The sequence below is a fragment of the Rhyacophila brunnea genome, unplaced genomic scaffold (assembly GCF_057557595.1).
Source record: "Rhyacophila brunnea isolate RB1 unplaced genomic scaffold, BYU_Rbru_1.0 scaffold_240, whole genome shotgun sequence".
Taxonomy (NCBI): Eukaryota; Metazoa; Arthropoda; class Insecta; order Trichoptera; family Rhyacophilidae; genus Rhyacophila; species Rhyacophila brunnea.
Window position 1 is genome coordinate 26,234 of NW_028232905.1, and position 26,542 is coordinate 52,775.

The window sequence follows — 26,542 nt, forward strand, 5'->3', positions numbered from 1 at the left end:
TGACCCACCCTCGTATATACTTACCTACGTACAATTGAACGTACCTTATGTATTGGCCTGTAATCTGAATTCGAACAAGCTGGTTGAGTGCATTCATCATCATAATATAATGAGTGTGATATATCTTCAATGATCTCGCGCTTGACGACAGCTGGTTGATTATCAGATGTTTTATCAGAGAGGTCCGCCATAAGGTACTGAAAAAAGCATTATTATATTTTCTAAACACTGTAAAACCAATTTCAGTTCTTGTAACGTCCATACAACGATGTATAATAATTATATTTAACATAAATTGGTAGATAACCTAACCTACATGACATGTATGTATTATAGCTGTCAAATTGTATAAACAGGTAATTTTTTGAAACAACGTTTAATATCACCTTATGTTCCTACATATTGGTAAAGAGGCCACAGTTTATAATATTAATTAAAACAATCATTGTTATTCTCAATCTAAAGTGATTGTAAAGGAATTTAGTTTCCAAAAACTAACCTCGAAATTGCAACTTGAAACGTCCGCATTCTCTTGCGTTACATGAAAGCGAGGGTCCGGGTTGTTTGGACGGCTAGGCATCATGTCAAACAAAGACTTGCCTTCTATATCGGAGTGTTCTCCATCACATTCTTGCTTTACATCCATGTTAAGTGTAAATATGGCAGGAACAACGTGACAGACAGGATACATTCAGGGTAATGTTAGAAAAGTGTTGCCACAAGTGTTTTCTTGTCTAAACAAAACAAAGGCACGAAAATGATCGTCTGCATTTCCTCAATCATAACGAGATTAGCGCATCTCGGCATTCAAATGGCAAAAGGACCCATTTGCATTTTTCCTATTTTCAAGTTTTCTTCTACAGACGTTGTTAAATACAATATTAATCTTCAACGTGGTAAAAGAACATATCTGTCAGTGTAATACAAACCAAATGCCACCCATTTTTGAGCCAGGCACACGGACATTGGGTGTGATTTGCACCAAGCACGGTTAGACAGGGCAAAGTCAAAAGACATGGCCCTTTGACAATGTCTAGTTTGTTATACTTACTTGATCCTTGATTGAATGGGTAGGCAATGAAGTGTCTCTACTTTGTTGTATTAGGTACCTAATTGATTTAATATATAGGTTAAAAATCACAGTGTAGGTACGTACATATTGAGATATCTCGGGTCCTGTGGCTAGCTCGGGATGTTGGTAGGACCCGGGTTTCACAAAAATTAAATAATAAATGAAAAGTCTTGTTGAAAACGTGGCTTTATAATATTTTCAAGGGTTATTTTTACAAAAGAAACTTATGTTTAACTGTACCTATCCAAATTAATATTATATTGTTACGTTCATAATGTTAATTATTATATTGCTTATATTTTAATTATTTATTATTATCTGAATTCATTTTATAATACATGAATAAGTTTTTAACACAGGAATTCGCAAACTCAATACCACGTCCTCCCGCGACTAGGTATGTATTTTTTCCATTCTTTTTATATTGAGCAGCGATGCCATCTTTTCTTTTTACATACTCCCGAATTTCTTTGTCTTCGTCCCTTTTATTCGGCACAATCACATTCTTCCCTGACATACTATTATTATACTTAATTAGATACAATTCTTACGTGCTAAGTACCTACATGTTGAACATGTTTACAGTTAATCAAGTAATTTTGGACGTACGTACGCCCATTGTTGACTAGAAGTCAGGTGACATGTTTACACCTAATAATTAGACCCAATTTAGACTATCGAGAGAGGCCCAATAGTCACGGGTGTAACAGTATATGCTGTTAGTGTCTATTTGCCATTGATGAATACGCATAGTGCTTGAAAATATCGAAAGGCAAAACCCAAGTGAAAAAAAACTACCTCCTCAAATAGATTATTACAAAACTTAAATCCAATAAAACACAGTTTATTGTTTGATCGCTTCCACGGAATAGACTTTTTAGTATGTCGGCCATACATAATAAATAATTACGAATTGCGGCAACACTTCTCTTAAATTAATGTACCTTGAATGGATCCTGTTTGTCACGTTCTTCCTGACATATTTACCATTAAAATGGACGTAAAGCGAGAATGTGATGGAGAACAATCTGATACAGAAGGCAATCCTTTGTTTGGCACACTAATTAGCCACCCACTCAGCTCGGAAGTTCGCACTCAAGTAAAGCAGGAGAAAGCCGACGATTTAAGTTGCAATTTCGAGGTTAGTTTTTTAAACTGATTTTTTTAGATTTGAAATAACAACGATTAGTGTGGAATAATAATATGTTGCTTTTTTATAAACTGCGTAGTGACATACAATGATATTAAACGTTGATTTTAAAAATAACTCGACTATACATTTTGACAGCTACGATACATTTGTTATTTGGTTAGGGCAGGTTATCTTCTAATTCATTTTGACTATAATTAGACATTGAAAGTGAAAGTGGTTTTACTGTGTTAACCATAATGTTTCTTTCAGTATCTTTCAGCGGACCTCTCTAATATAAAACCCGAGACGGATGATCAACTATCCGTCATCAAGCGCGAGATTATTGAAGATGTAATAGACCCATTATGTGATGTTGAAGATCCTCAACCGGGTTCAGATTACAGACCAATACATCAGGTTTGTTCAATTGTATAATGTGTTATTTTTCTTGCCTTGGTGCAGTTTTATATCGAGGGTTAGAATTAGCAATACATGTTTTAATCTTAGAGCCGTTTCACACGCGACACCATTGTCTCGAGACGCTACATGAATGGGCGCGTTTAGACGGAGAAACATGTATGTGGCGTTCATACATATGTAGAGAAAACGATAATGCGGTGCCCAATCCGTTGACATCTTCCCAATTGATGAGGATGACGTGTTTAGATTTATTAAAAAAAAATAAGAATACTCGCTCTTAGGGACCGCACATGTCCCAAGATTTTTTTTAAAAAGCTGTATTGACTTTGTCAAGGGCCACTTTCATATATATATTCAACCTGGCAATGGAGACGGGTATCTTTCTTGAAGCACAGAAGATGTCGAAGGTTACTCCAATTCATAAGAGTGGTAGGGAGTCATCAGTGGAAAACTATGTGGACAAGTAGCCATTCTCTATTCACCTGCAAGAGTTCTTGAGATGATCATGCACAGCATGATTTCTCCGAGGATTGAGTCATTTCTTTGCTGACTCAAGTATTAATCTATAGATGGCGCCGGTCATTTATAATGAATGAGCAGCATGCATTTGGAGCAGGCCGTTAAACGATTTATCGCGTTATTCAGGAGAATTCTAAGAATCGTCACGTATCGTACACCCTCTATCAGTCACAGACATGACATTTAAAACATTTTCTGGTGTGCCTCAGGGCTGAAAGTTGGGGCCATTGCTGTTCACTTTTTTTATAAATGACATAGCATTGGTAATTAAAAATGTTGTTTATGTTGTTTGCTGATAACTTGAAACTCTTCATGATAGTTGTAATGCAAAGATTTACTGCTGACAGTACATATTACCGAGGCCATACAAAGAAAATCCAAGTGTACACACGTATTATTGTGCAAGTTGCAAGATTGCTTGCATGAATCAAAAAAGTTCGCTTCTGAATTTTCACGCGACAGATGGGATTTGTTCGATATCCGTGCCTGCGCAGTAGAGCGACACTGGCAAACCTGCTAAAAATAACAACCTACACCGCGCATTTTGAGGTTAACCGATTTTCACGATCTGTCAAAAGGTACCTACCATAAAATGACAACATGGCGTCTCGCTTACTATTTACGACAGTCAGCAATCTTACGTGTGAACAGTTATTATCGCTAAATAAAAGCAAAAAACATCTGTAAATTTTCAATGTTTCCCATTAGTTCTTGGTCGTTCCCTCATGGTAAAGGATGTTGACCACCTTGGAATGTTATCATCTTTTAAGCGATCAAGAATTCCCACTCCTCTCAATCCTCTGCTTCTATCAGGGCAGAGTGAAGGCTGCTCTCAGTCAGTTCTTTTACTTGGTCACTCTTCTTCTGTTTCATCTGCCTTGGAGGCTACCCAAAGCTACCAGTCTCTCCAAAGTATCCGCTCTGCGCCGAACAATTTGTCAAGAAATTGTAGAATTCGTTTCAGACATAAATTGTCAAGAGACGTTCCTTTATAAAATATTAACATTTTTATGGAATTTTATATAATATATGGAACATACATAATTTTGAAAACACTTTTGAGAAAATATATAACAAACTGAAAAAAACTTTTTTTGGAAAAAAAAATACTAAATTAAAGTAATTAAGTCATTAGATTCTAAAGACGAACCTGGTGCGTAATAACCAGGCGGCCTATCGATAATAGTTTACGTGTATTTTAAATTACCTTTAAATTTTCATTTTAAAGAACCCACTTTGATTTGAAATACAAAAGCCGATTGGCAATAGTACTTCAATTTGGAAAGCTCTTATTATTAGCCGTGCTATTATGGCTTAGTTAAGGCAGAATTTCATGGAATTTTAAATACTAATTTAATAAAAACAAATAATTATGCCTGATAATGTTTAGTGTGCACTATTTATGTCGGATCTTAACAGCCTACTTTCACCTAGATTATAACATTTTAATATGTTGTATTAATAATATGTACTTATTGACAGCATGTTATAATATGAAACGTTGTTTATTTCAGTTCGCTGCGATGGGTGTCACTGGTATCAAAGCTGAGACTGACATAAAGCGCGAATTCACTGAAGATAAAATGCCACCATTTTCTGATGAAGATCCTCAACCCGGGTGTTCACATTCAGATTACACACCAAGACATGGGGTATATTCAATTTTATATATTGTAACATTTGCTTCTCTATTCGCCGATTTTTATCGTAAGTTGACTTTTAAAATTTCAATAAATCTCCGTACTATTAATACCTAGCCAGTCGTATTGAAAAAAGTGATTAAAGTAATCAATACCTACCTACTTTAATTTAAAATACAAAAGCCGATTGCCTATGGTAACTTAATTTGGAAAGCGCTTCGGAGAGTATTGTAAGAGCCATTAGTTAAAGTCTTAACTTCCTAATTATTATGATAGGTTATTAATTAATACTGGGTAATTATTAAGTTTTTAAGAAAACACTCATTAAATCCACTTTAACTGATTGTATTGCTGCAGGTATGTATTCATTTACTAATTAGGAGAACACAAATTATCACTTAAATAGTAGAAGTGATTAGTATACATATTAATATATCGATGACCCATTCTCATTTTTTTATAATTTTCAAATAATGTCTTTATTGCCTTTTGAGTAAAGTTGCTATAAAACGCAAACTGTGAACATCATTTTCCGTAGAAATATATATCTACTTATCATAAAATTGTACAGGTTTTCATCACTTTTAAATATTCGGTTAAATTAAAAACAATAATTTCTCGTGGTTGCCTTTGTAAAGCACTTTTCACACAAAGACGCAGCGTTTACACACTTACTATATGCGCACGAAAGTAAGTGTGCTTCTGCGCAGGTCCGTTTATAAGTAGTTTAGCCATAATACTTGAACTACCACTATTAAAAACTTGCTATTTTGCTCAGATCATTATTTAAATATCAGATGTGCTCAACGGGTAAACTTTATTAATTAGAAAAATATTCATGCTATAACATTTTTATGTGTAAATTATATAAACCGAGTCATTTCTTCTCGAGAGTATCGCTATTTGGATAACTGCCGTCCTTATGCGACGCTAAGTGGACGGTGTTATGCAGTAACCAGTTATCCACCAAAATGAAGTTTTGAGTTATAAGCATTTGAAGTTAAAACGTACACCATTTAGTCAAGATAATCTGTCGAGCTATAATTTTTTTTGTAAATTATTTCTTGAAAACAAACCTTGTGATTGTATAAAGACTTTTTTAATAATATGATCCGTTGTTTATAATATATTAGGTAAGTAAATAATTATTGAAAAATTGTAATCGTTCCAAAAAAAAAGAATATTAGTTTTGCAGTAACCCACCAAGCACCAACAGTGTGACTTAACTGATTTTCCATTAACACATCAATTATTTACGAATTTGGTTTTGCTTATTAAAAAAACAATATGAATATGGAATATTTATTACAAAATGATGTGTTTTTTTACAATATAGAAAATATATTAGCATCAATAATCCCCATTTACATATAAATAAAATTATTTTTATATAAAAATTCCTTATTATACACTAATAAATTATTAAAGACAGTTTTTTTATTGCTTAGGCAATATTTATGTATCAACCAAATATTTCAATAAATCATTTTGCAACTACCAGTTGCACCAAATAAAATGAAAAACGTGAATCACATTTCTCAATAATCAGTTAAGCAACTGAGTATGCACCATAAAAGTGTGAAAATAATTTTTGCAATAATCAGTTAAGTGAAGGCTGAAAGTGACACATCCTAAAAAACCCTTTTTTATTGTTCAATTCAGCTTACCTTAGCCTTGTATTTCAACGGCAGCTTAAAAAACAATAACTTTAATGAATTTAAGTGAGTGGGGCAATGATAACTAGGCAGATATTGTTAAAAACTGCAAAAAACGACAACGCGTGACATCACAGTTTGACAATAGCGGCCATGTTGTTTGGTGGATAACTGTTTACTGCAAAACGGAATTGTTCGTTAATTAATTAACACATTTTTTAAAAGTCTCATAGATGGCAATATAGACCGAATTTGACCACGGTCTTTTTTGCAAAACGTAGAAAACATAGTCATATTGTCGTTAAACCGAAAAACGCAAAAACACAAAAGTGTCGCTTAACTGGTTACTGCATAACACCGTCCAAGTATGCGTGCCTTCAATAATTCAGAAGTATGATATATTAAAATATTGTTTAAACTGTTGATCGAAGTCGCTTGATGAAGTTTGAATAGAAATTCTCTCGAACTTTCAGGTATAAATCTCCGTCTCCGATATAGTCTGTAACACTGCATACAACACTTTATATTCGTAGCCAATATAAGATGGTTCTAGTAAATTATTGAATATTTAATAATATTAAAGTATTGTTAACAATATTGATCTTTGTTGTTTGATAAAATTTGAATATACATTCTATCAATTTGAATATTTTTTGTGACATTGGTTTCGCCTTTCGGCATCTTCTGACACTATACACACTCTCCAATAACACACTGACACAAAAATTACTAGTTACTACACGAAGCTTACAATCTTTTTTATAGAACAAGGTGCAAAATGGCCTCATAGTATATACGTTATTCTGGTGATCTTAAATTATTTTACCAAGAAATATAAAAAATAAACACATCAAAGTGAAACCATCTTATTCACATTAATCTAAATTTTGCATTCAAAACTATATAAGATTTATACATATATCCAAGAGTAGTAACACAATTGTGTCATTGTCTGTTTTGTGCATTTTCTTTTGATGTTACATGTAGGTGAATTTTTTAAAAACTATTTATGGATCATTCTCTAACATTATTTGTATGTATTATCTATGTTGCTACTATTACCATTTCTTAACGTCATTTTCATTATCACTACACTTTAATATCTGAAGATACTGAAAGGCACAAGCTAATTTATTTAATTATTTATTTCATAATATTTATTTAATCTAATTTAGAATAATATTGACTTCGATTATTTTTGTTTTTTCTAGGTTTCTACCAAAGGCTTTTTCACAAAACATCCCGATATAGACAGGTGTCAACAATCCTCGCCTGATGGAATCCAAGATAGACTGATGCAGTATTCAGAAGTGACGATAGATGAACAAAACATTAAAGGAGAAATCTCAGAACAAGAGACTCCGAAGAAACTTCGACTTATTCTGAGAAAAGTAGTACATTTCTCACGTTATTTGATTTGCAGCCTTTGTAACGCAGTTTTTGGATGTGGAAGTGCTCTAAAACGTCACAAAATGGTTCACACGGGCGGAATTGTTAATGAAAACGAAGAAATATTCTCGCAACTAGATCATCTCAAAGCACATAAAATGACACATACAGGTGAAAAACCTCATAAATGCAAGGTATGCCCATATAGATGCTCGCGACTTAGTCATCTTAAAAGACATAGAATGACACACACAGGTGAAAAACCTCACAAATGCAAGGTATACCCATATAGATGCTCACGACTTAGTAATCTTAAAAACCATGAAATGACACACACAGGTGAAAAACCTCATAAATGCAAGGAATGCCCGTATAGATGCTCGCAACTTAGTAGTCTTAAAAACCACGAAATGACACACACAGGTGAAAAACCTTATAAATGTAAAGTATGCCCATATAGATGCTCGCATCTTAGTCATCTTAAAAACCATGAAATGACACACACAGGTGAAAAACCTCACAAATGCAAGGTATGCCCATATAGATGCTCGCGACTTAGTCATCTTAAAAGACATAGAATGACACACACAGGTGAAAAACCTCACAAATGCAAGGTATGCCCATATAGATGCTCGCGACTTAGTAGTCTTAAAAACCATGAAATGACACATCACAGGTGAAAAACCTCATAAATGCAAGGTATGCCCATATAGAGGCTCCCTAATTAATTAATCTTAAATGACATGAAATAACATATAGTGGTAAATAATTTTATAAATTTACCGTATGGTCATAGAGATGCTTAAACTTAGTACAGTTAAAACACATGCAAAAAGTATTCTGTTGAAGACCTTTTCTCTGCAAGAAATACCCATCTAGTTATTTGAGAAGATGAGTATATAATGTCTCGTAATTTAATTTGCATAATGTTTCATATGGGCGTAATTGCTGATCAATGTGAAAACAATGTTTTTTCGCGCAGAGCCGATAAAAGGACACATACTGGTCAAAAACCTTGCACAAGTGATGTATGCTTTTATAGTTGATCGCACCTTGCTCATCTTAAAATACGTAAAATTACACATTCTGGTGACAAACCTTATAAATGCAATGAATTTCTATATCTGCATCTGCTCACGACTTATTGGTCTTAAAAGACATCTTATGAACACAATAAATGCTAGTGAATTTTTTTTTGAATGCAATATTTTTCTCGACCATGTCCGATTCTAGTAAAATCATATGGACCCCCACAGAGTGGAGGTTGTATTAACAGATTTAGTTTTTACGAGAAACTGATGTCAGTAGAATTCGAACCTGGGACCCACGAAGCTATTGATCGACTATGTATTCATAATTCCATATTATGAATGCTATATATATATATATATATATATATATATATATATATATCCTATGCTTGAATAAATGACAAAATTCATACTGTGAATACCAATAATGTAGGTTAGTAATGCTTTTATATTGTTATCTTGTTGTATTTCCGGTTACCGGAATAAATTAAAACTACGTTTCCTGGTAAAACTAACGAACATCTGGAGAATAGAAAAATGTACGTTTATATAAACCTGAATTGTTATTTTTAAATGATTAAAACTTGTAAATTAATCAACACCAATTTATCGGTTCATGCATGTTTATTTTAATAATAACCCACTAAAACAATACTCTGCAATGTAAATTATGATTATTTTAGTTTTATGTTCCATCATTTTATTTAGAAATTTGATAAGAAAAATGATAAAATTTTGAGATTGAAAAAAAATGATAAAAAATAATTAATTATCCAGTGTTAGGGCATTGTGCAAGAACAAGGTCGTACGATATACCTAGGTCCATCGCTACGTGTGGCGACATGTGAAAAAAGCTGCACGTAGATCTCTTGTAGCATCGCTGCGGAGAAGGACGGTCGTCCCATGGTTACGGAACTCATAAATTATTATAGCGACGGGTTTGTTTCTGATGTTTTTATGTTCCTAACTTCAATATTGAAAAAATAATAATTTTATATTTTTGTTTTGAAAATGTAATGGCAGCTCTGTTATATTATGGGGCTTGGATAATAAAATAAATTAAACTATATAATATTCTTTTATTACAATCTACTGTAAAAAACATAATCCCATAACACTTTATTATTAAAAATTTGATTATTATATTCTCATTATTAATTATCTCCATAATCCGGTGTGGATCTCGCCCGCCCCACAAACAGGTTTCATTGCATTACTTTTTACGAGAAATGGATGTTAACCAAAAGTTCTATCCTCTGGATTCAAACACATATTGAAAATCAATATGTGAATTTTACCAGACCCTGGATTTGAACCAGTCCCTCTACTTACCAAGCGGATACATTACCACTCGGCCATCGCGGGCGCTTAAATTATAGCAGTTATTATTGTTTAGAGTCCAACAAGAGTGTCGATTTCAGTGACACCCCTAGACAAAATACCGTCCCATTTTTTATACAGTACAGTACATCATTTCATGACTTCAATACCTACTGATATCGCCTAAAGCAAAGCATCCTCAGAGGATCCAAGGCCATGATGAGGCCTGGACTATCATTGGGCGGATTCATGCAGACATGAGCAGATGGATTGCGAGACAGACATGTCTAGCCCGTAAGCTATGTATGAAAAATTATAGTCACCACTTTGCAAATTCAACAAAATTTAATAGAATCATTCTAGCCTTTAACTCATTAGTGGCACAGGAGTCCATATGGACACATCAATTTTGTTGATGGTGTGACATGAATAATTTTTATTTGTTTTAAAAATTGTTTATTTACATTTTTTATGTATCTGTAATATAACAGAGAATGAATAGTGAAAATAAAATTTTCATATCGTTTTTATGTTTTGAGATAATAGCCGTGTCCATATGGATACGCGTGACACTTATGTTATCAAGTTTTTTTTTGGATTGTATGGTTTCGTAGTAGAATTATTATAAAGTATGATAGTTTTCAATACACATTACATACAAGCTAATATTGCATTTTCTTCACTGCGTTCTGATTTCAGATGTTTCTTTTTCTTTCAAAAAATCAGTCGCAGTGTCGATTTTTTTTATTTTTTTGAATAAAATAATTTAACCCATTAAATCGTATATCTGCTAGAACCATTGATTTTGATGTACATAGTTTTGAATATCCATCCTATCAAGATCCATCAGCGTTCTTATTTTCAACATTTTTCCCGTAAAATTGATATTTTGTGCAGCTTGGTGTAATTGCGTGTAGAATCTCCAGTTGCAGTATAAAATATCAGATTGGTCTATCTATGTTCTTGCATTCCTAGATTTCATTTGTGTATCTGCTTTTAATTGTCTATGATTTAAATTATCGATTGTTCCACCAACATCCTCCTGTTAAAACCGCAGGATCTGGTTGGTGGTGAGATAAATAATAATACTATATTCGTCGATATTATCATCATCACTAGCTTCATAAAGTCCATTCAATGCATTATTTACCAGCATTTCTCTTTCTTCAATCTTAGACATATCCCAGAAACTAAATAATTTGACAAAATGAGAATTATATATTTTATAAAAAATATAGTGATAACACTGATAACAAAAAATAATTTAAATTTGTAGTGTTAAATGGCACGCGTGTCCATATGGACACGCATTAATTCATTATGCAATAACACCACATAAACAAAAATAATTCCATTTCGTAATTATATATTATCATGAAACTGAACACGTTTATAATGCATTCAATAACAGAAATATTAATCTTTGAAACAATATAATCAGAAAATCACGGTTACCTTTAACATAAGTCCAACATTTAGTGATTATAAAATGAATGGCCACTTTGACACTTGATATTATTTTTATTATGTCAGCTAGATCATTGAAACAGTGTACTTATTTCAACTGACTAACGTTTATAAACCAAATTATTATTTCAAAATAACAATTAGGCAAAGTTTACTGTACTACAATAATTGCGTGTCCATATGGACACGGGTGACACTAACGTGAGCAATTGGGTCTGGCACTAAAGAGTTAAAAATCTATTTACTGAGTTCTTGGTTAGTTTGCTAATGCACTTTTCACAATATTTTATTAATAGCAAAAAAAAAGTCGATAGAATAGAATCGATTTATCAATGAACGAAGATGAATTTGGATTGACTACAATTGAAATTGATTGTGCTAATAAACAAGCACATTCGTCAAAAATTAATATAATATAAGTAGTAAAACCTTGTTAATTTTTTTTTTCATTTTTGTATTCGTAAGTAGGTACATCGTTGACTATTTTAAAATGTATTATTGAATGAAATAAGGGGGGAGGAGGCGCCTAGATTCGATTTTTTAAAAGGGAAGCGTAGTAACATAAAATTTGGCTTTAACTGACTTAACATTTGAATTTTGTCTAAAAAAACGAGACGTTAATTACCCTTCATGGATATTTTGTCTAAAAAAACTAGACGTTAATTACCCCACGTTAAATTTTTTGAAAATTCAAGTAAATTATTGGTCACTCAACGCGTACTATATTTTTTGCCTAAATACTATAATTTTGAAGGCACTGTACTATAATTCCACTTTCAAAATATGGCAACACTGCTCCGTTTAAGTTTTGCATTTACACGTCAGTTTAACAAAACTGATCGTTTAAAAGCACCTCGTTCAACGATTGATTGTAATTGTATTATCGTTTATGCATGTAAATTGATTTCAGATAGATAAAAGGTATTTCGACGATCTACCCATGCTCCTATAGCGCGCCTAGTATGGTTCTGCATCGCGCTCTAAAACATAATATTATAATAAACACGTTCTGAAAAACTAACCTCAAATGTGCAACTATCGTCGTCTGAAATGTCTTGTTTTACGTAAGAGCCCGGGCTTTCAGACTAGTACTGTCCTTCTTTATTAGATTCGCTTAGATGTTGTTCGTTATTTGGATCCATTTTTGTACTTTGCTCAAAAACGTATTATCCTCGCAATTTTGGATTGTCAGAAAGTTATTAGGTAGTATTAAAAGAAAATTATTGTTTGTGGTATTTTATAGTGTTGCCACCAATTTATAGTACGCGGTCGGAGAATTAATAATATTTAATATTTCGATAAAAACTATATGGAGATAAACAACTCAACCGGTGTCAGCATATTGATTCGCGATATTAAATATCCATTTTTCGTATTTTCCAATTATACCCAGCCAATAGCTTACTGCAATGATTTTACAACGTCTGTAGAAGAAAACTTGAAAATAGAAAAAATGCTGATGGACCATTTTGGCATTTGAAAATTGAGATGCGCTGATCTCGTTATGATGGGGAAATGCTTGTGATCATTTTCACTCCGTTGTTTTGTTTCGACAACAAAACATACAAATAATTATTATTGAAGTTTGTCACCATGTCAAGTTTTAATGTACCTATTCAGCGCCATCTTTAAATAAATAGAGCCTATGCATATCTTTTTGCACAAGCAACGAGTGGTCCAATGTTTAGCTGTCAAAATTAGATCAAAGATTGCTTGACATATTGATTCACCCTTTCTTGTTTCAAATTGAATTGCTTATAAAAAAATCTCAAAAATAATATACACTCCCGTTATTCATTAGCTGTTAACTTCAGACTAGTCCTTCACACAAAAACCGGTGGTAATATGGATTTCCAAAAAATATGTAGCATTGATTTATGCATGATATTAATAATTGTAGGTGTGTTAATGCTAGTGTATTATTTATCATGTAACTAATCTATCCAAATCAAACCATTCCCTGTGTGAACACGACAGACGCGTCAGTATGAGCACTCTATAGAACAATGACAGGTCATCCATTGATAACAACGGGAAGGGCGGAAAAAGTTGGACAAGTCGTTGTGAATTAACGGCTTTCTATTTCGTTGTTAAGTCGGTGATGACCTAGGTATTATAAATATTAGTTTCAACGGAAAATACTTCTTAGTAATGTGGCAACACTTTTCTCTGAATAGATCCTGTCTGTCACGTAACGCGTGGCTTCTGGAATATATACCCTTAACATGGATGTAAAGCAAGAATGTGATGGAGAACACTCTGATATAGAAGGCAATCCTTTGTTTGACACGCTGACTAGCCATCTAAACAACCCGGGCCCTCGCACTAATGTAATTCAAGAGAATGCAGACGTTTCAAGTCGCAATTTCGAGGTTAGTTTTTGGAAATTAAATTCATTTACAATTACTTTAGATTGAGAATAACAACGATAGGTATAGAATGTAAGGACATTCGTTGACATTAAACTTTGTTTCAAAAGAATTCTTGATTAGGCAAATTGACAGCTACGATACATCTGTGATATTATAGGTTAGGTTTGTTTATCTACTAATTCTTGTTAAATATAAATATTATACAACGTTATATGGTGATTGCGAGACTTGGAACTGTTTTCACCGTGTTTAAAAAATGTAATAATGCTTCTTTCAGTACCTTAATATGGCGGACCTCTCTAATATAAAATCTGAGACAGATGATCAACCAGCTGTCGTCAAGCGCGAGATAATTGAAGATATAACACACCCATTATATGAAGATGAACCAGGTTGTTCATATTCAGATGACAGGCTAATACATCAGGTACGTTCAATTGTACGTAGGTATATGTGCCGTTTTCTTCCCGTAATGCCGTCTTATATATAAGGTTTGAAATTGCAATGCAACTTTGAAACTCATTTCTCCATTATTAATTCGCTCCAACTTGTTTCATTTAGTGGTTTTAGCTCACACTGATATTTTAAAACAATTTATGTGTACGTTTATAAATCTTTCGTCAAATCATGAGCATTTATTTATGATGATTATTTATACATCACAATCATTCGAATGTAAAGCAATAATTAATGCTATTATTAAGATTGTGATCAATTGTATGGTAAATAAATGAAATTAATCGCCCGTGAGTCCTTTTTAGGTAAGTAGGTAATACATGGTAAGCCTATTGTCTATAAAAAAACTACTTGCAGCCATAAAATACAATAAACGGAAGCAATATCTACGTGAAATGGGGTGAGAATAGACCAATTCTATTTTCAAAACTTTTTGTAACAAATTAATGTTGTAAGCCTTAAATATTACTAAATTATCTACCATGCTGCATCTCACTATAAATTTAGGCGTTCTAGCTAAACGATTTGACAGGTCAAAACTGGCGCACTGCGCATGCGTTATAAGCAAACCGGAATAGTTTTAGTTTTAACGTTTAGTTCACTGTACCAGCAAACTTCAAACCATTTTCTGACCGTCAGAAGTGGTTTGGTCTGAAACGTCAAACCATTTCTCACGATCTGTCAAAGTAATAACTGTCCAGACAGGACCTAACCTAAAAATGATAGTTATTTATTATATACCGTACCTATGTCATTTTCGCTACATAATATTGCGTTACCTATGAACATTATAATATTTTTAGGATTAAGAAAAATTGATATTCTTCTGCATACATATATCGTGAGATGTTCATCTTAATATTTCAGACATTTACACAGTAGGAGTTTAGTAGAATTTGATAGGCATATTATAGCGTAGTAACTGATACCTATTATTCATTAGTTACCATATACTCACAATAAACCGCTTTTGGTCGTATTGTCCCATGATTCCACCCAAATTTTCTATGCAGAGTTTGATTCAATATCATCACTTCTTTGGTATTTAGTGAGAGGTATTGGGGGTCGCTACTTGACCGAAAAATTACAACAGAATGGATTGGAACGACTAAATGATTTTACTAAAGTACTCGACTCAATTTGTCTGTTCGTACTCGTTTAGTTACTAAACTTCTCGCCTGATCCGAACCGGCCTTAATAACTCATTTAGTGCTTACACCGCGACTGGCGCGTTTGTGAGTAATTGGCCAATCGATATTATAATTAACGTGTTATTCAAATGTGGTAATTAAAAGGTCAAGGTCAGCAGTGATTGTGTTCTCATTTAGTGCTAACAATGCGACGGCACGTTTGCATTAGTTGGCCATTAGATATAATTATCATGATATTTAAATGTGGTAATTAAGTAGTAAATAGTAGGTCATCAGTTAATCGGCTAAGGGTGTCTACATAAGCGTAGCGAAACAATCAAACCTCATCGGAGTGCCTATTTAATCGAGTGCAATTTTTGAACGAAGCAGTAGGCAAACAAGAAGCAAAACGCAACAGTATCTTCAAAGGAGGTATAGTGCTTCGAACGGTGTCCAATAATGCAACAAAAATACTGAATGGACATTTATGGTCGAGTAACAGTATGCATTATATTCTTGTCTATGCTCACAGGACAGCTAGTTGAAATGTATATATCTGCCAATGGTTTCGATATCCTGAATTTTTTCACGAACGCCTCGTTTGTCATTTTGAATGGATCCGCCCGGTTACCAAATCTTAACAACAAAATTTCAGCGTGAATCACTTCCATTTTAGGTACATGTAAAATAACCTAAAATGTGGTAATGACATTATCATATTATTTAACCACTCCTTATTAGTTATCGCTGAATTAAAACGATTGATTGTTAAAGTACGTAGCTAATTAATCCTTAAAGAAGCTACTTACTTCAATATTTACCTCATAATAGTGTTATTACAATATTCAGTACCTACGAGAATGTGAACGTAACTTCCGATGTATTTTGCAAACCTAATATTGATAAAATATGTATGTTTCTGTATAACAAAACACAATAAATACTTAATTGAGAATTTAAATACAATACAACACTTCTTACGGTAATATGTAAAAGACAAAAAACAATAAATAAAGAGCCTTTCAACATTACGTTCCGACATTTAATCTGTTTACCATCTGCCAAAATTAGGGCCTCAACCGTCGAAGCTTATGAAGCTCAAAAGCCTCCGCCACATTCAGACGCGCTTGTCAAAATCTAATTAGAAATTAAATTTCTCATACATTCTAATCACTTTCTCATACAACGACTTCGATACTGCTTCGTTCAAAAATTGCCCTTCTAGGTGGTCATAGTCCAGAAACTTTGCATTCTTTATGTTGGTTGATTTTTTATATTGTTAGTATAAATTTTATGTTTTGATTGATTTATGCTTGTATTTTATTTCTTGACAGACTCCGCTCGTAAACCGCGGCATGGATTGTATGATAGCACCTGATATCTTTGAGAAACAATCTGCACAGTCGTTTGGTGAAATTGAAGTGCAAGAAATGGACATCAAAAAGGAAATAGCGCTTGCTTCTGCGAAAGATGTCCGTCTGAGCTTGAACAGAGCTTCATTTTTCGTTAGAAATTTTGTTTGTAACGTGTGTTGTAAATTTTTTTCATCTGCGCCCATGTTAAAGTACCATAAACATATTATGCACGATGCGTCGCTGACTTTCGATGAAGTGGCTTTTCCATACGCACAAGCCGTCGACCAAAGCAGTCACTTGTATGAAAAGTTTGATGCGTCGACGTTTGCAAGTGATTCACAGGTAACTCATATAACACACATGCTCATTTGATTATTGTTGTTAGGTATATATTGTATTATATATATATATTGTCATCTGTATACTATACCTATATATATTTTTTTAAATTGTAATACAAAATGGGTATCATCCAGCGGCAAAGGGTGTACATAGGCTGCTAATATCCAACATAAATATAGTACACACAAAACTTCTTCGTCCGTATCTACGTATTTGTTTTAATTAAACTAAGACTAAAAATAATTTACTGATGATACCCTGCGAAACCAAGCGATAATAAGTTATTAACTCATAGAGAATTTTGGATATTTTATAGATGGAAGATTATTTTGTATTTATTTTGGTTTGGTATAAGCAAGGCTTAATGCATTTTAAAAAACTTACTCAGCGACATAACCCCGGTCCTGGTGAAGATGCAAGGGCGTTAAATTCTCAACCGGCTCTGTCCCTAGACCAGATTGAGTACCTTGCTTAAGGCTAGCTCAGCGCGGGGTCGGAGAGGGTAGTCAAGTAAGAGTTCTTAACGACATCTATGAACACACCATAGCAACACTGCGTTATAATAACCTAAAGACGCCACCCAGATGACGTCAGAATCCAATAGGTATATTATTTATTTAATTTAAATTTAATTAACGGCCACTGTGAAATGCCATAATCAGCTGGTGATTTAAAATTCAATGTCACCGTGCTCACGTGCCGTATTGTGACACTAGTTATGTGGATCAAGCATCTGTATTAAGTGAAAAACTGTTGTAATTATAGTTTAATTATTTATTTAATCCTTCTTCAATAAAACAATTTTTATAATTAACTTTATTTGGTAACTTATCACTAATATTGTTATTTACAAATAATTTGAATAGGTAACTTATTTTAGTCACTTATTATTATATCTACTTATGCTTATTTTTATATTTATTTATCTTATTACACACGTCACACAAATTCATGAGGTGAGAGTCACTGTCCTCCTAGATTGGGGTCTATTGATTTGAGTACTTAAGTCTTCGATGAGGTATAAGAAACCGACTGCCATGCGCGGCTGATGATGAGTGATGCCATCGTAAGGTTATGCAATTGTTTACATCAAACGCGGGTTAATAGAAATAATTCCAATTTCATTACACTTTAAATGCTTTTCGAAATCTAATCGTAGTAAGGGATACGGAAAGTTACGGAAAACAAATAAATGCATCGGATGCACCACTATTAACGCGGTTAAATCTCGACTTTCCTTTCCGAGTGAATATTTTCGAACTTTTCTCCGCAGAGGCATCTGCACGTCATTCCCCTGCGGACTATTCTTTCCCACTCTTCTATTAAAAATTTTAAACTCGTAACCTAGACGCTGTTCGGGGGTATAGAGAAAATATGGCAACATTTCTGGCGAATCATATTTCAGTTATAGGACGACATTTACGTTCGATTATATACTAGTGTCCCATTGATCGGAAATGTATTCACATTCAGCCAATCGTATGCTATACAAATATCATCATTTCTGCTGAATATTTTACATTGCCCAAAAATAGATCGATCACTTATTGATTTTATTTTCTAACGAAATAACTAGAGCTTATTACATATTATAATCCTTCACCTACTCATGAATTCTTGTGCGTATGTTATTTTGCAAAAATAATATGTAATGTAGATAATCATGTATGTATCTTTCTAATACATTATAATAAATATGCCCTTCTTTCATTGAAGCCGTTATATAAACCAAACAATATATTATTTTAGAACATTGTTCAACTAGTTAAAAATATTTAGGAGGAAAAAGAATAGAGCAATACAAAATTATTCGTAATTATTAACAATATCAGCAAATAGTTATTTTCTATGCATTACATTAATATGCTTGATTCTATTCAAAAGTTAGTTTATTTGAATTAGTTATAAATTTACAATTAGATAATAATATTAACGTATAAATTGTTTACATAGAATTACCATTCAAAGACCATTTGGTCAGCCTGAAAAATACTCCACAGTTCACTCTGAGTGGCTGTGAGCTACTCAGACTGAACTATGGGACTCATTACATGTACCTTTTAGCTTTGTCTTGAGGTAGACTTCCGTATTTTGGTGTAGAATTGACATCAACGATCAGACCAAAATAGTTGTGACGTCATAAAATCGTCGCGAAAAATGCTGGCTGAAAGCCCGCATTTTGTGGCCGTGTCAAATTCTTGGTTAGTTTGCTAAAGCGACCAATTATTAAAGAAAAAGTTCTGGGAGACCCTGTCTAGCTAATCGTAATAATGATACAGTTACATAATATTAATAATGTTGTTATTTTCAGAAGCGTGAAAACTGTCTGATGAATATTAAGTATGAGAATAATGATGAGGCAGCCATCATAAAAAAAGAATTAGTTGAGAATGCAATTCACCAAATCAATGATAAATTAACTCAACCTGGCTGCTCTAATCTACAATACAAGCCATTAGATCAGGTATGTTTAAAAACAAATGCGGTTTTTTAAAGTCCGATAGGCCGAAGTCAAATTCAGGGCGCGCAATTCGGACTACTTTTATTAAAGCACTGCTGGTTTATCAGCATATAACAGTGACTTCACGAAGCCTCACAGGAAATAATCCAGAGATGTCAAATCGCACAATCCTGTATGCAAATTGACATGTCGATTTCCAAAATCAAATTATCTCCAAATCTTGATTCAAATAAAGCCATAGTTGCTGTAGCTTTATAGCACTTCCTGTTGAAATTACTGTTATTTCGAATGATTCCATATTTACACAAAGTATTAATCATGGTTCGACAAGGATATCTATTGACCTTAACGTGAGCTTTGGCCTAATTTTTAAGAAGTGTGCGGTGATGCCACTAGCGTGTAAACCGCACCAAATGATGCATTTTTTTGAATATAATAAATTGTAGGAAGTCTTCTAGATTTTTTATTTTTCCGTGTAGGAAATTATCCTTATTAACAAATCCTATAAACAAAAATGAGGGTCATCGCTAAACGCAATTTTGCGATAAAATGCACTTGGGTTAGCATCAAGTAGAGTAGTTTGAGTGCCAAATTCCTAAATGAACTCGATAGTAAATGCGAGGTATCAAGGCATCTAGAAAAAAAAGGTTATAATTTGCGTAAATCGACAATGGGTTTGCTAAGTGAATACGGATACTTTATTAGCATTGTTCCAGCGTGATACTATTCATAAAGATTTGCCGGGCGAGGTATACTGATCATTAGGTATGCTCACAGGCTGTAGCTTAAAGTTTAGAAGGATCTTATTTTGCTACATAATATTTTTTCCGTCTTATACGCAGCGTAAATGAAAACTGCCTTTTTTATTGGTATTGGATGCTATGTCCCATGGGCGGCGCGCTTCTGTATGCAAGCTTTGTATAGCTGCCGTCTGTATGGCTCCGCTTTTCTTGTGGCGCAGGTCTGACACCTGCAGACGTAGTCGTCTACTTGTTTTCGTTGCTTCTTCCAGAAGTATAGTCGTCCGATCGCTCTGTTAGTTTCTTCCGCTCCGAGGTGACCTGCTTTAGGGTCGTTATGGTACGCCCTTATGACTGCCCGCTGCTGCGATCGTGGTACTATTATCAGGCGTCTGCCTTTTACTACTCGAGATAGGGCGTAGTCGTGCATTGTAGTTCGATCATCACTCTCGGTGTCGTCTCTTGGAGTAGCTCTTTCGGTGATCATCTCGGCCAACTCCGGATCGCCTCGTTGCTTTTGTACTATGCCAGTCGCCATGTCTGGTAACTCCAGCACTAAAGCCATGGGGGTTGGATCTGTTGTCGGGTTAGTTTCGCTCTTTGGTCTTTCGTTTGTTAGAGCCAAATGAGCCCCTTATTGTCGGTTACCAGGGTGAACTCTTGGTCTTCTTGGCAGACCCTGTAATGTTTAATAGCCCAGATGATCTCGAGGGTCTCCTGTTCATTGCTGCTGTACTTGCGTTCCACTGCAGATAGGCAACCGCTGGCGTATAAAATCGTTATCGTTAAACGACCATGAATTTATAGACAAAAGCGAAGTGTGCCGCAAAAGTTGTCAAGCCAAACGTTATTAATTTATTTGCACATTAGAAATAGTGATAAAATTTTTAATAATCATGTTCCAAATTCATGATATATTGAAACCAACAGTAAAGGTTTCTATCGGGAATTATTGGCCACATTTTCTCCAATACGGAATAGTACCTGTCATTAATAATCTATTAAATCATGTGGAATTCTGATGTATGAAATATTAAAATACTGTCAATGATCGAGGTTGCTTGATGAATTTTGAATAACTTTCTAGCTTTGCCTTTCAGCATGGCAGGCACTGTGCACACTCTCCAACGACACACTAAAACAGAACAAGAAATAATTATTGTTCTCGAAGATGATGTGTACATACATATAAGTGCATTGTTTTGACCCACTTATGGATCTTTCCGTAACAATATTTCACTCTCACTTCCCTATTTAATAATGTCTGAAGGTGCTGAAAAACAAAAGCATCAAAGAAACAAATTGAATATTATAACTCCTAATTGATAATATTGATATCGATTATTACGAATTTTCTAGGTTTCTACCAAGGGATTTTTCACGAGGCATCACGATACAGATGAGAGTCAACAATCCTCTGACGATTGCATCCAGTATAGAACGATACAGTATTCAAAAGTGACGATAGATCAGAATAACATTAAACAAGAAATTTTAGAACAAGGTGCTCCGAAGGAAATTCGACTTATTCTTAGAAGAGTAATCCATTTCTCACGTAATTTGATTTGTTGCATTTGTAACGCAGTTTTCGGATGCGAAAATGATCTAAAAACTCACAAAATGGTGCACATGGACGTGATTCCTGATCAAAATCAAAGCATAGTAGTCTCGCACCATAGTAATGTCAATGTACAGAAAAAGACAATTACTGATGAAAAACCTTATAAATGCAAACTATGTTCATATAGATGTACGATTTCTAGTAATCTTAAAAAACATACAATGACACATATTGGTGAAAAACCTTATAAATGCAATGTGTGTTCATATAGATGCTCGCAGATAAATGATCTTAAAAGACATAAAATGACACATACTGGTGAAAAACCTTACAAATGCAATATATGTTCATATGGGTCCTCGAGACTCGATGATCTTAAAAAACATAAAATGAAACATACTGGTGAAAAACCTTATAAATGCAATGTATGCTCATATAGATGCTTGACATCTGGTCATCTTAAAACACATAAAATGACACATACTGGTGAAAAACCTTATAAATGCAATGTATGTTCATATATATCCTCGACATCTGGTCATCTTAAAACACATAAAATGACACATACTGGTGAAAAACCTTATAAATGCAGTGTATGTTCATATGGGTCCTCGAGACTCGATGATCTTAAAAAACATAAAATGAAACATACTGGTGAAAAACCCTATAAATGCAATGTATGTTCATTTAGATTCTCGAGATCTGGTTATCTTAAAACACATAAAATGACACATACTGGTGAAAAACCTTACAAATGCAATATATGTTCATATGGGTCCTCGAGACTCGATGATCTTAAAAAACATAAAATGAAACATACTGGTGAAAAACCCTATAAATGCAATGTATGTTCATTTAGATCCTCGACATCTGGTCATCTTAAAACACATAAAATGACACATACTGGTGAAAAACCTTACAAATGCAATATATGTTCATATGGGTCCTCGAGACTCGATGATCTTAAAAAACATAAAATGAAACATACTGGTGAAAAACCCTATAAATGCAATGTATGTTCATTTAGATCCTCGAGATCTGGTTATCTTAAAACACATAAAATGACACATACTGGTGAAAAACCTTATAAATGCAATGTATGCTCATATAGATGCTTGACATCTGGTCATCTTAAAACACATAAAATGACACATACTGGTGAAAAACCTTATAAATGCAATGTATGTTCATATAGATGCTCGCATCTTGGTAATCTTATAAAACATGAAATGAGACATGTTGGTGAATAACCTTTTTAAAACAATATTATTCATATGATGCAGGTGATACTTTTCGCATTCCTAAATAGTATATTCAAGTGACCTACTGACATACACCCCGGTCCCGGAATAATCTCAAAGGCATTTAATCTTTAACCGGCCCTTCCCTTAGACCGATCGAGAACCTTTGCTTAGCTAGCTCAATCTTATTTGGGAGAGGGTGGTCACCTAAAGTTCTTGTCCGACACTATATGAATGCACTGTGACAATATTATTTAACTTTTTATTGCTTAGAATCGTCACCTAGTAGTAGGTTGACGTCTAGGTCATTAATTATCTAATTGACCTTCAAATCAAATTTACTTTCGTAAATATTTACGTAATCACCAATGACAGCTGATCTCCTGTCACTTGTCTTTGAATCAGATTTTTTCCGTAGAATACATCGCGGGTTATTATTTTAAATAAAAAAAATAACTCCTTCGATAATACTGATTTAATTGTTTATTTAAATTAATTTCAGTAAATAGATTTATTATAATATTCAAATGTTTATTAACAATTACACAATTTATTTTAGCTTTAAATAATTACTTAATTATTTTATAAACTTATTTTAGTTACCTAATTTTATTATATACGTATTTATTTTAATACTTATTTAATTACACACGTCACACATATTCATGAGGTCCTCTAGATTGAGGGTTATTGATTTTAGCACTTTAATCCTCGTAAGGGTACTGCAAACCGGTTGTCATACGCGGCTGATGATGAATGATGTCATCGTAAAGTGATGCAATTGTTTACATCAAACGCGGAATAATCGAGATAATTACAATTTCGTTACACTTTAAGGGCCTCTCGAATTCAATTCGTAGCAAGAGCTTTCTCACAGAAAACTAATAAATGCATTGAATGCACACTATTTACGCAGTTAAATCTCGTATATTCTTCCCGAGCGAATATTTTTAACTTTTTTCCGGCAGAGGAACCAACACATCCTTCCTCTGCGGATTATACTTTCCCACTCTCAAAATAAAAATTTTAATTTAAGATCCTGGACGCTATCGGAAAAAATGACAACATTTCTGGCGAATCATAGTCCAGTTAAATGATGACATTCTTGTTTAATTTTATACTGATGCCCATTGGTCGAGAAGGTCTTCGCATTCGACCAATTGAATGCTATAAAAATGTCATGCTACTAAAGATTTTACATTGCCCAAAATAGATCAATTACGTTATTGATTATTTTTATCCTCTCGCGCGGATTTAAAATATTACGTTATATACGCAAAATGATTTTATATAATGCAAAGAAGATTATAGTTATAAATTAGCTTTAGTTTACAACATTTAGCTATTGATATTGCATAAGTTATTTACATGCAATGGTTTATATTTAACCTTAAACTCTAGACTTCTTAATTACTTACATTTTACTTACAAGACCGTTTGGTCTATTTGAAAGAAATCATCCATAGTTCACTCTGAGTGGCTGTGAGCTATTCAGACTGTACTATGGGACTCATTACATAATTGTTATAGCTTTGTTTAGAGGTAGGCCACGTATTTTCAAACAAAAATCGACATTTAAGGTGGGACTGAAAAGTTGTGACGTCATAAATTTATTGCAATAAATGCCAGCTGAAGACGTGCATTTTTATGGCCTTGTCACTACCTCACATTGTATTTGCGTAAAGTGTTCAACCCATTTGTGCTTCCAAAGCTCACGTAAGTATCTGAAACATGAAACACTGTATCAATTACATATTGGAATTTCATTTAATGTGGTTACTGTCAATAAACGGTTGAACTGCATTGTATTATTAATTTAATAAATCGCCAAATTATAAATACTTAATTTACTTTTTAATAAATCTGGACCGGTTTGGTCCGCTTCAGAGGGACATTATCAACTTTAGAATTGTCTCTCTGAGGCGGAAGCTGATGAAGCACTAAAAATTTTGCGTTTTTTTACATTAACCAATAATATATAATATATGAATATTATTTAAAAAAAAAAAAATAGGTACATTATCGGGAGTAACACTGACCGACCTTATTAGGTTCACGGGCTGCTTAAAGGTTGGTTATATGAATTATAATAACACACAAGGGATATATACTGATTTATAATGTTGAAACAAGCGTGGCTATCTGTTGGCATGGTATATCCGCCGCGTGGGCAGCGGACCTTTGCGTGGTACCACCTTTTTCGCAGTTTTTTTTCATTTTGATTGGAAAATATCTCTAATTATTATCTTGTGAAGGGCGGGAGGGAGATGCGTAGGAAGTCTGAAGAGTATAGCTAGATTCCCGAATGTTCTCAGGTCTTTTTGGGTTTTGAAAATTTACCGTTGCTTGGGATCGAAGCGACCTTGGCTCGGCCGATGTTTAGGGATAGAAAATAGCATTGGGCGCAGGGCAGCTACTCGAAAATCGCCTTTCGCAGAGATCGTTTGCAAAATGTTATTTATTTTATCATATTTATCAGGGATTGCAAACTTTTATCAGGGTATGTTTATTATTGAGGTAAGGTTTGTGATATGAAATTGTGGACGTTTTTATGGAGAACGATTTTACCTAAACACCCAGTACCTATTATTTTAATTGCCAACGTTGCAAAGATCAGATGCTACACTCATCATAATAATAAGTATATATGTAGGTACGCTACGTTCCAGTCTGCGGATTTGAGGCCTAGATGTTAAATAAGAATACTGAAAGCTTTCTATTTATGGCTATTTTGGGGTTCTATCAAGATGTTACGATTTAAACGCCAGCAATCAAGACTCATTAACTCATAGATAACTTAAACTTATCAAACACAGAAAGCTGAATACTTTGACAATATTTACTTTAAATAGAAGTATGATTAATTACTCAATCTATTGGTGAATGCATAGAATCAACGTCGTTTTGGTAAGACCTACAATCCAGCGGTCGGTATGTCCAAGTTCCCAATGGCATATACCTAGATAGATATATTTTATGCTGGTAATTGGTTTATTCCTATTCTGAAGAGTTCCATTTATTGTTAGAATAGAACACGATGTCTCTGCTACTACTATTTTCGTGTAGGTAGGTACGGCAATTGCACAACTGATTTCGTTGGCACCTCTGTTAGCAAAAGCTTGATTAATATACTAGCATTTACCTACCAAAGATATTGGACGGTGCAATTTCTTTGGCATTGACCTTTTTTGTTACCAAATTAAGTAGGTATTTCAAATTTTGTAACAGCTTAACTTTCT

General features: G+C 33.7%; 2 protein-coding genes across 2 annotated transcripts; both read left to right on the forward strand.

Moving 5' to 3' along the window:
* Positions 1–2,033: 2,033 nt before the first annotated feature.
* LOC147068844 (uncharacterized) lies at positions 2,034–8,818 on the forward strand. Its single transcript, XM_085951721.1, has 5 exons — positions 2,034–2,213; positions 2,475–2,621; positions 4,658–4,795; positions 7,650–7,829; positions 8,810–8,818. Exons 1-5 carry the CDS (start codon positions 2,067–2,069, stop codon positions 8,816–8,818), a joined length of 621 nt encoding a protein of 206 aa, XP_085807847.1. The 5' UTR covers positions 2,034–2,066.
* Positions 8,819–13,792: 4,974 nt separating this feature from the next.
* Positions 13,793–20,214, forward strand: LOC147068845 (uncharacterized). Its single transcript, XM_085951723.1, has 4 exons — positions 13,793–14,017; positions 14,295–14,444; positions 16,938–17,300; positions 19,612–20,214. The coding sequence occupies exons 1-4, from the start codon at positions 13,871–13,873 to the stop codon at positions 19,792–19,794; spliced, it is 843 nt and encodes a 280-aa protein (XP_085807849.1). The 5' UTR covers positions 13,793–13,870; the 3' UTR covers positions 19,795–20,214.
* The last annotated feature ends 6,328 nt before the right edge of the window (positions 20,215–26,542 follow it).

Bases quoted from the DNA above. Each gene is read 5' to 3' on its own strand.
- LOC147068845 (XM_085951723.1), top strand. From the start codon at position 13,871: ATGGATGTAAAGCAAGAATGTGATGGAGAACACTCTGATATAGAAGGC. The intron at 14,018-14,294 runs GTTAGTTTTTGG...TGCTTCTTTCAG, and splicing joins TTTCAAGTCGCAATTTCGAG to TACCTTAATATGGCGGACCT. The intron at 14,445-16,937 runs GTACGTTCAATT...ATTTCTTGACAG, and splicing joins ATGACAGGCTAATACATCAG to ACTCCGCTCGTAAACCGCGG.
- LOC147068844 (XM_085951721.1), top strand. From the start codon at position 2,067: ATGGACGTAAAGCGAGAATGTGATGGAGAACAATCTGATACAGAAGGC. The intron at 2,214-2,474 runs GTTAGTTTTTTA...TGTTTCTTTCAG, and splicing joins ATTTAAGTTGCAATTTCGAG to TATCTTTCAGCGGACCTCTC. The intron at 4,796-7,649 runs GTATATTCAATT...TGTTTTTTCTAG, and splicing joins ATTACACACCAAGACATGGG to GTTTCTACCAAAGGCTTTTT.